Source organism: Colletotrichum abscissum (assembly GCF_030869225.1).
Source record: "Colletotrichum abscissum strain IMI 504890 chromosome Unknown Scaffold_14.1, whole genome shotgun sequence".
Lineage (NCBI taxonomy): Eukaryota > Fungi > Ascomycota > Sordariomycetes > Glomerellales > Glomerellaceae > Colletotrichum > Colletotrichum abscissum.
This window is the reverse complement of record NW_026850032.1, coordinates 173,037-186,380: the sequence shown is the minus strand read 5'-3', so window position 1 is coordinate 186,380 and position 13,344 is coordinate 173,037. Positions and strand designations below refer to the sequence as shown.

Sequence of the window (13,344 nt, the reverse complement as noted above, 5' to 3'; positions counted from 1 at the left end):
ACGAGCCTTGCGTTGCGTTGTGTTGCGGGAGTTGTCAGGCCGGTGACAAGCCTACTAGCCAACCCAGACATTTTTGCCTTTTTTAATCCTGTCCATGAGTTGCCCGTCTTTCTTTGGAAAGTGTGCTGGGCAGTATCTAGTTGTTATTGTTGTTATTGAGGTGCGGTGATTGCTGGAAATCTGTAATGGACTCCAGCATGGCCAGGTTCTTCTCCTGCATGTCGCGGTCCATATTGTGGATCTGGTTCGCGTTGACTCTAGCTCGTTGTAGCTGCGAATCCCGAATTAGCATTCTTGTCCCATCTCTCCAAACAAAGGGAGCATCAAGCAGGGCGTTCGCACCACAGCTAGTGCCTCGGAGGAATGGTCTTCTTCCTCACCTTCCGCGGGCTTGGCCGCTGAGCCGTCCGCCTCGTCGTCTTCGTCGTCGCCAACGGCAAATCTGCTGGCCGCAAGTCCCTTAGGCTTGGCAGCCGATGCGTTGGCCTGCATCGTGTTAGTGATAGTTCGCCCGAGCCGCACGTAACAAGAACCAAAAAAACGTACCTTGGCCTCTGCAATCTCGGCATCCTTGACCTTGAGTTGCGCCTGGAACTCCTCAACGCCCTTCTCCTTGTCGGCCAATGACTTTCTCAGGCTCTCAACCTGCTCCTCCAGCGCTCTGCGCTTGGCCTGCTCCTCCTCCACAATCTTGGTCATTGTGTCGTTGAGCTCCTCGTAGTCGGCCTTGTAGGTCTTGAGCTGCTTGTCGGCCTCAAACTGAGATGCCTCAAGCTCCTTTTGCGCGAGCAGCAGGTCCTCCTTGACATCCTCGACCTCCTGCTTGGCAATGGTGAGGCTCTTTTGCACTACAGTGAGCTCCTGCTCAAGCCCCTTCTTGGTGTTGTTCAGTTGTTCACGGAGGTTGTCCGCCTCAGCAGTGTCGGGCGTCTTGTTCTTGACGGCATCGAGAGCCGCTTCAGCCTCGGCGCGCGCCATCTTCTCAACCGAGATCATGGCACCGAGCTCGCCGAGCTCTTCCTCGAGACTGGCCTTCTCCGTCTCGGCCTTTTTGATGGAGTCCTTGGCAGCGGAGAGAGCAGCCTCGAGCTCGGCCGCGCTAGCTTGGGTCTTGGTCTTGTCAGCCTCCGCCTGGGCAACGGATTCCTTGGCAGCCTGGAGGGCAGATTCGAGCTTGGAGGCATCGGCCGAGATCTTCTCAATCTCTTTGGCAAGCGACTCGTTTCTGGTCTCATACTGGCTAGTCAGCTCCTCCACAACCTTGGAGTGAGCCTTGTTGATCTCTTCGAGCTCAGCCCGGGCTCCAGAGGAGCTCTGCTGCTTCAGTGCCTCAAGCTGCTCGGCGTGGCTGGAGATGAGCTTCTCAACCTCGGCCGAGTGAGAGTCGTCGAGGTTTCTCTTGGCCTCGGCAAGAGCAGCCGCGCTCGAAGTCTCGGTCTCGCGGATGCGGGTCAGGGCCTCGTCGAGCTGAAGCTTGAGGGTAGAGAGCTCCTCGGTGTGCGCGCTGTCGCTAGCCTGCTTCGCGGCAGCCAGCTCGGCCTGGTGGGCCTCGGCAAGCTTGGCCTTGGCCTCCTCGATTCCAGCCTGGTGCGACTGCTGTAGCTTAGTCTTGACCTCCTCGAGCTCAGCCTCGTGAGAGCTCGCCAGTTTCTCCTTGAGCTCAGCGAGCTCGGCTTCGTGATCGGCACGCAATTTCTTGGTGATGGACTCGAGCTCCTCCTTGTGGGCAGCAAGAAGCTCTTCCTTGTTGCCAGTGCTCTCCGCCAGGGCCTTCTCTCTCTCGGCAGCGATCTCGGCGAGCAGCTTCTCCTTGTCGCCGGCAGTCTCCGCGTGGAGAGCCTCGACAACTTCCGAGTGAGAGGCCTTGAGAGCCTCAAGCTCCTTGGCAAGGCTGGCTTCGCTGTCGGCCTTGAGAATCTCCAGTTGCTTCGCATGACTGTCCTTGAGGCTCTGGAGCTCGGCAAGCTGAGCATCCTTGTCGGCAGAAGCTCCGCTCTTGGCGCCCTCCAGTTCCTCAGCATGGCTAGCGCGAATGGCGTTGAGCGCCTTTTGGTGCTCGGCCTCCCGTGCTTCCAGGGCAGCAACAGCGGCGGCAAGCTCAGCCTTGGCCGCCTCGAGAGCCTTGGTGCTTGTCTCGGTGCCGTCAGCGAGGCTCTTGGAAAGATCGCCATGTTGGGTCTCGAGTTCGCCGTGCTTGGTGGTTAGCTCGGTGTGCTTCGACTCCAGCTCGCCGTGCTTTTTGGTCAGGTCACTATGCTGCGATTCCAGCTCGGTGTGCTTGGTCTTCAGGTCGCCATGCTCAGTCTCGAGCTCGGTGTGCTTGACCTCGAGATCCTGGAACTTGCGCTTGAAGAAGGCGTCTCCCTTGAGGGACTCAATCTCCTCCTCGTAGTCCTGGGAAATCTGCTTGAGCTCGGCGTCGTGCTTCTTGACCTGGGCAGAGTGCTCCGCCTTGGCCTTCTCCAGGGCCTCGTCCTTGGCAGTGATCTCCTCCTTGATGCTGTCAATCTGCTTCTGGAACTCGAGAGCCTCCTCCTTGGCCTTCGCAACGTCGGTCTCAGCAGCCGCAAGCTTGCTCTCCAGGTCGGCGACGTTGGCCTGGACCTCGGCCAGCTCAGCCGTCTTGGCGTCGAGGTCAGCCTTGGCTTGCTCTGCTGTCTTCTCGGCAGTCTCAAGCTTGGTCTTGAGCTCGGCGATCTCGCCCTCAACAGCGGCGAGCTTGGTGTTGTGCGATTCGACCTCGGCAGAGACCTTGCTCTCGTGAGCGGCCTCGAGCTCGGTTTGGGAGGCGGTGAGCTCGTCAATCTTCTTCTGGAGCTCGGCGATGGCGGTCTCGTGGCTGTCCTTCATCTTGGACAGCGCTTCCTCGTTGTCGGCGGAGGCGGACTGGCCCTGGCTGAGCGCCTCGCTGTGCTTGGCCTCAAGAGCGTCAATAGCAGACTTGTGCTGGTCCGTCAGGGAGCTCTGCAGCTCCTCAAGCTTGGCGGCGTGCTCCTCCGAGGCCTTGGCCAGGGCGGACTCGCTTTCCTTGAGCTTCTCGTCGTGCTCCGCTTGGAGCGTTTCGAGGGACTGCTTCATCGAGGCAAGCTCGGCCTCGGCGGCTTCCTTGGCGGCAACAGCCTCAGTGTAGTCGCTCTGCTGTTTCTCGTAGTCAGCATCGGTGGCCATTAGATGTTCATTGGCCTCATCCACCTGGTTCTCGAGCTCCGTCTGCTTAGCCTTCAACTCGGTAACCTGGTCCTGGTGGGCCTTTTGGATGTTGTACACGGCGTTCCTCACCTGAACGGCATCTCTGTTCACCCCGTCGGTGTACTGGGTGAGCTTGTCCTGGGTCTGCTGGACCTGTGTCTTGAGCTCGTTCAGTTGCGACTCCTTGTCCGCGAGCTGGGTCTCCTTCTCGGTGAGCTGGGCCTTGAGAGACTCGACCTCCTTTCCAAGGGCCTCGGAGGCGCCGGACGAATCGGGGCGGATGGAGCGTCTGGGAGCGGCGGAGGAGGTGGTGGAGGTGGAGGCGGTGGACAGGCGCTTCTTGGCCTCGGCAACGGCGCCGGTACTGGTGGCCGCGGAGGAGCGGGAGCTGATCGAGGAGGGACGCGGGGCTACCGAGTTCGGGGTGCGCGATGTCGTCGAGGAGAGTCGCGGAGCGGCGGACGAGCTGCTGGTGGAGCTGGCAGGTTTCCTGGCGGCGGCCGTGGCGGTACCAAGGGTGGAAGTCCTTCTCTCCTTGCTCGGGGAGGCGGCACTGCTGCTGGGAACAGTGGAGGTACGGCGGGCTGTCCTCTTGGATTCGTCCTCGGAGGCGGATACACTGGGTCGCGAGCGGTGGGTGGCCGTGGAGGAGGTGCTCGCGGGCTTGCGGACGGTGCTGCTGGCAGTGCTGGAGCTGCTTCCGGGGGGACGGGTAGGAGGCTTGGTCAGGCCGCCGGCGACACGAGAAGTAGTGGAGGAGGTGGTGCTCGCAGGCTTTCCGGTGCTCGAGGTGGACGTCGTCGGGCGGCGGGCAGCGGCGGTGGTTCCAGAGCTCGAAGCGGGCTTCTTCAGGGAAGAGGCAGCTGAGGCGGTGGACTTTGTGCTCGGCGAGGTGGTGGCAGCAGCGGCGGCGGGCTTGGGGGCCTCGTCGTGCTGGACGACCTCGAAGCTACCGGCGTCGGACATGATTGTGGACGATGGTGGTAGGACGTTCGGGAGGAGGAGAGGGTGTCGTCGTTCGGGTAGTTCTGCTTGCGCGTTATCCAGGTCAGCTAAGGCAGTTCATGAGGAAGTACTGGGGAAGGAATCTCGGGTAGCTGCAGGAATTGGGAGAGACGAAGGAGGGAAGTAGGCGGAAGAGCAACATTGTGGAGGGAGCCACAGCATTCCAGCATTCCTGGGGTGGTAAGGTCTCTGGGATGGTTATGCAGAGCTGCATTGAGCTCTCAAAAGACGACAATTGAGGTCGGAGAAGGATGAATTTGGTGCTTGGTTGTTGTGACTTACCTTGCGACACGTCGTACGCGGTAGTGTCTTGCTTGGTCGTCTCCTTTTTTTTTCTTCTTCTTTACTTCTTATCCTTTTCCCCTTCTCCTTGCCGCTTGACTTTCCTTGTTTGGGAAAGCTTAAACTTTCACCGCGGGGGAAATCAACAGAACGATGGGAACAAAATAGTTGAAAGGGAAGCCGAAACAAGAGTGCAAATGACGCACGAAACGACACGGAAATGCCGTCGTGATATCTACAAGTTGAGAAGCTCTGAACAGTGGCGAAAGAGCTGGACAGAGGTGTGAGAGAGGGGGTTGAAGAGGAATTGGGAGCTGGGAGATTGCTGGACCGAAGGCACAGGAAGGAATTGAGCCGGTACCTTTGGGTGAGGTAGAGAAAGGTGAGGTGTCTAATTAGGTAAGGCCATGGGTCCTGGACTCCTGGTAGAGGATTTACGCAGTACTCCGTAAGAGAGAAAAAAAAAAAAAAGGGTTGCTTCGAGATTGGCGGATGGAGCAACATGGGGGACATGGAGACGCTGGAGACGACGCTGGCCATGTCCAACAATCAGTCATAAGCTTCAAGTACTCCGTACTCTTGTGCCCGTGAGGTACCTCAGATCACAGACAGGACCCTTTTCCCACCATCATCTCAAGCCAAGCGTAGAATGAGGTACCTACTTCTGACTAGGCTCTACCTAGAGACGATCCAATGTATGCATGCCCGGCACAGGCGCTGCACTAACCAAGGTAACTCAAGGCAGAGGATGCATCCCCAGCGCTGTCTGAAGCACTGACACCCGACGAGAACAGCAAGACGTCTACAAGCCAGGCCAGAACATTGGGCGGAAGCCACCCAAAATACGTATGCAGGACTACTCGCGAACAGATGCCTGAACATGGCTCCTGGGAACCTCTCACGGCATTGCCCCATGGCCCTCAGGCTCTATCGTTCTGTTTCTCTGTTTTCCCAAGCTTCTCGTCTCGGGAAGAGGAAACAAGTTTAGCGGTCGGTACCTTACCCCTGACAGCCAGCACCAGCGATAAGGTACCTCTGGTCCTGAGCTCTCAGAGATGAGCCAACCAGTGGACAGTGCTGACAGCGGGCGGCTCTCGCTTCGGGAGCTCGGGCAGTGGGCCCCCCTTTTCCGCACCTGTCATTCGCTGAAAGGACATGGGCGCGTCCAATTGGCTTCAACACGTTCTCCACCATAAGTACCTTACCTGTACGGACAGGCTGTAGCTACGTATCTTTTGCGTCTCTCTCCACGTTCCAAACATTTCTATTCCCCCCCAAATCTCGGCCCCAGGAAGCGCCTGTTCCATCATCTTTATGCAACCTCTGTATAACTCATTTCCATTCGTCCAGCGCCCAAACGGCGTCACAAGACCTCTGGCTCGCGGGATCGGCGCAGGTATGGCATTGACTGAGTCGGACAGTCCAGTCCTACTGTCCCTTCCTTCCAGCAAGGCCAGGCCCAGTGGCTGAGTATCAGATGAGAGGGAGAGGGTCCGGAAGACAATGGAGTTGAACAACTCATGGACGAGAGGGCAACACAGTTGAGGCTGCAGTGTTTTGTACACTTGCAGAGGTAGGAACGCTGTGAATAATAAGGCTGCCCATCACCAATCCCCCAATACCGAGGCCATCATCAACGAACCCCTGAACTAGCCTGACTAGCTATCAACCATCCGGTCCATCTCACGCGCCGCGGCCTCTGCTAGAAGAGGAACGCGTCTTGTGCTTGTTCTTTGCGGCGTACTCCGTAGAGACAACGAGACCCTTACAAAAGTTACGAGTCGCAAAGGGGCACGAGCGACAAGAAAAACCCGCCAATTTATTATACGGAAATTTGACCCTCAGGTGAAGCTCCCCTCCCAGAGCCCCGGTTACTTTTTTGGTTTGATTGTATTTCCCTCTTCGTATTACAGAACTGTCATCTATGTCCGAGTACAAAGGTACAGAGCCACCGTAGGGGGGAGTTTTCTTCGTCTGAAAAATTTCTGGCTTCTCTCGTGACCATAAAGTCTCCATATCACTTTTGGTATGAAGGATACGCATGGGATGGAAACTGAGCGCTCTTCTGGGTTTTGGACCCCTAAAATAGGTAGGTACACTTACTTATACAGCCTTCGACAGTTCCAGCTTCAACAAGTTCAACGCAATAACTAAGCCCAATGTCTCGCATCTCAGTCCACAGACGCTGAGATGCCATCCGTAGATCATGAACGATGAACGAACACCAGCGATAATGGTACCACCACCCCGCGCTACAGCCCAACCCACACCCAATGGGCATGATGCGCTGTCAAACCATGTCACCGCAATCCACTTCCACTTCCCGCCCGCCGATGTGGCACATCGCCGTTGGTGGCACCGCGATGTGTCCACACGTCAGGCTTGCTATTTCGCCTTGTAGTCACACCAGCTACACGCATTCCCATGGATTGCCATTCAAGATGCCCAGCCTCCGGTTCTTCAACAAAAGTACGATCAAAGTAATACTTGCAGATTTGCCTAGACAGCCAGGGTGCCTAACGGCATTGGCTGTCGAATTGCCCATGCCCCTAACTAACACGTCCTACAACGGACAAGCGTGATTGGGAAAAATCCATCATGAACTTTACCAAAGATCATGTCAAAAAAAAGGCACACTTGGATGAAATGCAAAATCCCACTTTATTTACTCCCAACACTAGTATTACAAAACCTAGGTAAAGCCATGATCATTCTAATAGTCATCGTCCGAATCAGTCTCCTCGTCCGGGACGAGAGCCCGGTATCTACGGCTGGCAAGATCCTCCTCGATGCCGCCCTCGCTCTCGGGGTCAACGTATCCCTCTCCTCCAAATAAGCTGAGAGCAACAGGGAGGAAGATGAGAGCGTGAGTGCCTGCGAAAACAACCAGAGACAGCCACACTCGGAAGTAGTAGATCTCAAAGATCTTTGACCTCGTAAATGCCAGCACGAACACTCCGAGAAGCTTGGTGACGGTGATACCAGAGAAGACGGAGGCTCCAACGTTGACCAAAGCAGTCCAGGCGCGGGCATCACGGCCACGGAAGCGGTTCTTGGCGCGCTCCATGACGGTGCGCGACGGGAACATGAACGCCCTCGCAATATGCGCGCAGAACTCCACGCCGATACCGACGCAGATGATCAGGTTGACGAGCGACACGGCGTTGAGTGACACGCCGAAGACCGCCATTGCTCCGATAATATCGACAACGGTCATGCAGACTGTGACGGTGACGACCAGCGCCGTCATGAGAGATCCCAGAAGGATGGACGCAATGACAAAGATGATTGCCACAGCCGAACCGAGAAGAGCTCCTGTGAGCGAGACGATGCTGGCGTACTGGTCAAAGAAGATGTAGAAAAGACTGTAGGGGAAAACCTCAACACCCGTTGACTTTGTAATGTCGGACGCGATTCTTCGGGCTGCCGACATGGCGTTGATGAAGTCATCCTGGCTGCGCAACGGGGTATGCATCGTTCTGAAATGACTGGCGGGGATGGTGTCCTTCTCCGAGTCGACCACCACCGCATTACCATACGATGCTTGTCCACCGAGCGGGCAGTCGTCATTGGTAGGCGCCTTGAGGAACTTCTCGAGGTAGTGAACGAACTCACCGTCCTGGGGCATACCGGACAGGGTGATATTCCATGGCGGGTTGCGATCAGCAAAGCATGCCTTGCCGTTCTCAACACAGCACGAATCGCCAAGATCAGGGTTAAGCCACAAGAAGAAGTCATCGATCCAGCTGGCAGCAGGCGATGAAATGTATGAGACATCGGGTCTCTTGCGCTCACCCTCCAGGATGTTGGAGAGGGAGAATTGGTCGCAGGTGGTGAATCTTGCGCAGATCTCGCGTTGGTTCTTGCGCGCAGTCGCGTTGAACTCTCGGGTGACAAAGTAGACAGGAGGACCGGTCTCCATGTATTTGTAAAGATCGTTGAAGTAGGGGATGAGATAGGAGCCGTCGGGAATGGCAACGCGCTGGTCCAGGCCAAGTTGCACCTCGGGAATAAGTGCGATTCCAGCGGCAAACAGACCCAAGAAGATGGCGATAATGATTGCCTTGGCCTGCTTTGCGAGAATGGCCGGTGCGTATGTACGACGGATGAACTGCTGCAGCCAGCTCTCTTCCGGGACTTCGTAGAACCGCGCGTTGGCATTGCCGTTTCCGCCACTCAGGTGGACGCGAGCTGCCTTGACCTGCAGGCAGGGGATGCAGTCTGCCCTGTGGTCCTCCACGCGAATCTGGTTCATGGCGAGAACTGAAATGAAGAGCGTGATCTGAAGAATGGCGTTGATGAAGACAGCACCAGCGGCATAGGCGGCAAAATTGCGCACCGCGGGCATACCTACGAACGTTCCGAGAGCAAAAGCGACAACTTCGGTCATAGCTGAGAGAAGAATCGACGGACCCATTCGTCCCAGGGCTTTGGCAATACGCTCCTCGACCATCTCGTCAGGGTGGCTCACGTTGACGCGCTCAAACTCGTGAACGATGAGGAAAATGTTGTCAACACCGACGGCAAGAACGATGAAGGGAATGACCTCGGCAATGATGAGCGTCGCCTTGAGCCCGAACCAGGAGAACAGACCGATAGAGGCGCTAATGGACATGAGGACAATTAGAATGCCAACAACGCCGAGTGAGAACTTGGACTGGACCAAAGCCACGGCTGGGTTCCTGATCATATCCCGGAATGACAGCGTGGTAGATCCGAGGGCAAGAGAGGCGTAGAGGAACATGATGATGTAGCTGATGACGACGATCTTGGCATCGGTGTTGGTTGACTTGTTCAACTCCTGTTCCAAGCTGATCTCGGTAGAGAAGGAAAGTCGAAGCCCTCGGTCCGAAGCTTCCTGCTGAACCTCGAGAAGGCGGTCGCGAAGCGCAACCTCCCAGTCCATGGCACGCTCAACGGCCGGGCTACCTTCCACAGCATTTTGGACGACCCAGGTGACAGTCATCGCATGAGCAGCAGCGGGATCGTCCTCGTAACCGCCTAGAATCATGTTCGGCTCGAGAGGAAGACCGAAATCAGGACGACACTCGACGGGGGACTTTGCGCACTGCCGCAGTTGATCCTCCCAGTCATTCTTGCCAACAAGGGAGGGCTCGTCGCCAAAGTAGGTCGCCACTGACTGGACAACGCAGGAGGTTCCGGTAGGCTTTAAGCAGATGTCATTGAGGGTCGCGCCAAACTTGGGGCCCTTCAGCTGCTTGACGCTCTTTTCGACACCCATCCACCAGATCAGCGTATCGTAGCTGAGAACGGGGGCTGGGCCGCTGGAGTGCTGGTCGTTGACCAAAAAGGCCTTTTCGGCGCGGTAAAATGGACCAAACTGCTCGTCAAAGAAAGCCTTTTCCTGAGCAGCAGGAGACGTGGGGCTAACCCATAGACGCGCAGGGTCTTTCTCGAGGTCGAACCTGACCCAACCGGCACTGAGAATGATGACGACGATGAGCGTGACACCAATCGTGATTCCTTGGTAGCGCGCCGCTGCGTGACCGAGCTTGCTGAAGGCCGCGTCGCACCAGGTATTGATCTTGTAGTATCTCTGAGGTCTATCGAACATGGCCCCATTTTGGACCAGATCACCCTCATCCTCATCGTCGCTGGGAGACGCATCTTGCAGGAGTCGGAGGCGCTCACTCTCTCTCTTGGCACGGCGTCTCCACACAACGTGTCCGACAACGGCTGCGATGGCAGCGAACAAGAGGATGCTGTAGGTGAAGATGGCCGCAAACGAGAGACAGGGTAAAAGACCAACATGGCATTCGCCAGGCTTCGAGACGGCCGGGAGCTCCGGGCAGACAGCAGGACAATCGACACAAGCGCAGCGGTAGTTGGGGTCCTCGTCATTGCACTTCTTCGGGGTCATGTCGCGAGGGGCCATGCCTGGCTCGGTGTACTCGGTGGGGAAGTTGATCTGGAAGGGCGATCCAATGACCTTCTCGTCTCCCAGGAACTTGAGCAGCTGGGAGTAGTTCTTTGCGCCACCTCCGATAAAGTCAATGGCCCTAGAGTTGGATGGACCGAACTTGACCTCCTTGCAACTGTCGAAGAATCCAGTTCCATATTCCTTTGAGATGAGCTGGTCCAGCTCTGTGACCATAGTCTTCTTGTTCTTCTCTTGGGTCTTTGTGATGTTTAAGAATAGGGACTGATCGGGAGAGCATGTGAAGGTACAGAACAAGTTGAAGAAGTTGTCCTTGCAGGCCGGGCAGGAAGAAACGATCTGGTTCGGGGTGCCGAGCTCGGAGGCGAGCGATTTGACCTGTTGAGCAGCACACATCAGTAAGATGAACAGCAGCCAAGTGTTTGAAGCCTATAACGTACCTGTTCAGCATCGCAGCAAACCGGACCAGAGTTCCATTTAGCGCCACAAAGGTCGACAATCTGCTTTCGCAGGTCTTCGTCGGGGTCCGTAGCCAGACCATTGTCAGGGCAGGGCAGCTGCTTGCCAAAGAAGCTCTTGGAGCCGCAGTGGCCGCGCATGGCACATCGTCCGGCTTCATGTTTTGGCGTAAAGGGCTCTGCTGCAACAGTGCTGCTCAGGGAAGCCAGCAACAGGCCGCCAGCTCCGAGCAGCTTCAATAGCGTCATCGTGGGCTTGGTGTATGCCGCTCAGCGGCTAGGACCGGGTTCCTGGTAGAGTAGTGTGCTGAAGAAGAAGAATACTGAGAAATATGCGGCGATGATTAGAGATGGAGGAAGGAAACGCCCGTCGCGCAGAGAGACCCAAAAAGCAAGGGACGATGAGCGGTTTGATGGCAGATGTCGGGTGTGGAATGAGAGGGACGGATGGAGGTTGGGTGGTGGTTGCAGTGACACACGATACCTACCTGAAGGTACCGTCCGGGTGCGCCTGCCTCTGGGGTAAGGTAGGTAGCAAGCTTTCTGGGAGCTCCGGTAAGGTAAGGTAGGTGCGGTGGGCTGCTGCTCGTGTGGCGCACTTGCACTTGCGACTCTTCCGCCCGCGTGTACGCTGTACGGCGTGTCTGCGTCATCCACCTCGAGTTGCACCAGAAACAGCAGCGGCAGCGGGTGTCTCAGTGCTGGCACTCACCACGGGCCACTGCGGAACTGCCTGAGGTGCATACCTCAACCACGCAACGCCGCAGCGCCGCACCCACCCAACCGGCTGCTGGTGCTTCCTGCCTGCAGAAGTGGGTCCACCTTTCGCTCTCGGCTGGGGTCCTTGGGGGAGCTTGGGGACGTCCTCCAGCCATTCTATTGGGTATTTCCCTCCCAGCCACCCCGCTGTTAGTCGCCGCAGAATCAATGGCGTCACGATGACAGTCACGTGTATCTCTTAGTCAGGTACCTGCCCAATGCGGCACATGGTCGGCTGCCTTTCCGGAGGCTCACGCGGGGATTCCCCCGGACTTGGAGCCTACGGATACCCGGATACTTCAATTCAGTCCCGCTCGAGGTTCGGCCCGGGGACTTCGGTTCTAGAACTGGTTGTGTCTCCAAGCTTACCACACACATCCCTTGACCTTCCAAGCATCTACTGAACTCATGTGTACCAAGTATCCGTGGTAGCAATATGTCAAGGTCTTTATTACCAACAACTGAAACCTCACTGGCATGTCCATGCAATCGTCCAGGCAGGCGTGTTGAGTGCCTATCTTCAATGCAAATCCTGATGAGCTTGAAGCTTCTCGAAAAGAAGCTCTTAGCAAAGGTCACCGTTCACATTACCTACCTATCTAACAAATTCAATCGGCAGTATAACTTCTTATCTAACGACCTGACCAAGCTTACCGTAGTGGGTGGCGGGGTTCATTGGCATTTTCTCGTGGCAGGCTTCCGCTTAGATCGTGAGTGAGCCTATTCTGGTTGAACATTCTCTTGAAATAAAGTGCCATACTTTTAGATGTATCGCCCTAAAATACTCTTGTCACCTGCGGTGGAGTCTTGCCCTGCACTTACATAGTCCGGATGGAACATATGATCCTCGATAGGTGAAGATGAGTACTAACGTTAGGATAAGACATCCGTATCACGACTGCGATGCAAAAAGACAGAACATCTGAACAAGGCAATGTATCAAAAGCCACCCTCAGAAAGCCGAAGAATGTCGCGCCCACATGGTTGCGCTGTGCTCAATTTAGACTGTGGCATCTATCGCAATATTTATGTAGTAGTAGAGATTTTCGATCCCAGACTTCTCTTTGAGTACGAATAAAACAACCTCAGGATAAGAGTCATGCTCGCAGCAGCAGCAGCAGCATCACTCATCCTCCCCCTGCCCCTCCCACCCCAAAATCTTTGGCCCAAAATTATACCATCCATACATCTCCACGCTCGCAATCACACAAAACCCCGTGATCAACCAAAACCGCGCCCGAGGACTAGAAGAAATGTGTCGAAGATTGAATGCCGGGATCTCAATTGGATCTTCTCCTCCTATTTTGTTGCTGTTACCGTTGACGTTGTTGCTGCTGCTGCTGTTCTTGCCCTGCGCAGTACCGCCGGCAGTCCAGGAGGGCGATGTGGAGAAGGCTGCGCGCTGGAGCGGCCGGCCCCGAAGACCTGCGGGGAGGACGAGAGTCCTTGTTGCGATACGTACTGTAGCCGCTGACATGACTTTGGGCTTGTTGTTATGGTACTTGTGATTTCAAGAAGTTGAGGATCAAATCTCTGTTTATTCTTAAGAGAGCTACGTATGTATGTATGATGGCGTATCTGATAACACCAATGCTATCTTCATCTATCGCGTTGCGCTCGAAGAGTTTATATCCTCAGTCCGCCGTTATTTACGACCCGAGCGTCTGCCATATTTACGAAGGATGCGCTGGAGTCATCGTAAAACGACATGCCTAAGCGTGAAGGTGGCACACCCCAGCCGACTGCACCCGG

The 13,344-nt window shown here is 55.9% G+C and overlaps 3 protein-coding genes across 3 annotated transcripts; all 3 read right to left on the bottom strand.

The window, feature by feature from the left end:
• Positions 1 to 136: 136 nt before the first annotated feature.
• CABS01_06647 (viral A-type inclusion protein repeat domain-containing protein) lies at positions 137 to 4,155 on the bottom strand (the record flags this gene model as incomplete). The annotated part of the gene is made up of 3 exons (XM_060540012.1): positions 137 to 271; positions 343 to 486; positions 547 to 4,155. The coding sequence occupies 3 exons, from the start codon at positions 4,153 to 4,155 to the stop codon at positions 137 to 139; spliced, it is 3,888 nt and encodes a 1,295-aa protein (XP_060403696.1).
• Positions 4,156 to 7,189: 3,034 nt separating this feature from the next.
• Positions 7,190 to 11,082, bottom strand: CABS01_06646 (patched sphingolipid transporter; the record flags this gene model as incomplete). The annotated part of the gene is made up of 2 exons (XM_060540011.1): positions 7,190 to 10,753; positions 10,816 to 11,082. 2 exons carry the CDS (start codon positions 11,080 to 11,082, stop codon positions 7,190 to 7,192), a joined length of 3,831 nt encoding a protein of 1,276 aa, XP_060403695.1.
• A 1,633-nt stretch (positions 11,083 to 12,715) lies between these two features.
• CABS01_06645 (uncharacterized protein) lies at positions 12,716 to 13,069 on the bottom strand (the record flags this gene model as incomplete). Its single annotated transcript, XM_060540010.1, has 1 exon — positions 12,716 to 13,069. One exon carries the CDS (start codon positions 13,067 to 13,069, stop codon positions 12,716 to 12,718), a length of 354 nt encoding a protein of 117 aa, XP_060403694.1.
• Positions 13,070 to 13,344: the final 275 nt, after the last annotated feature.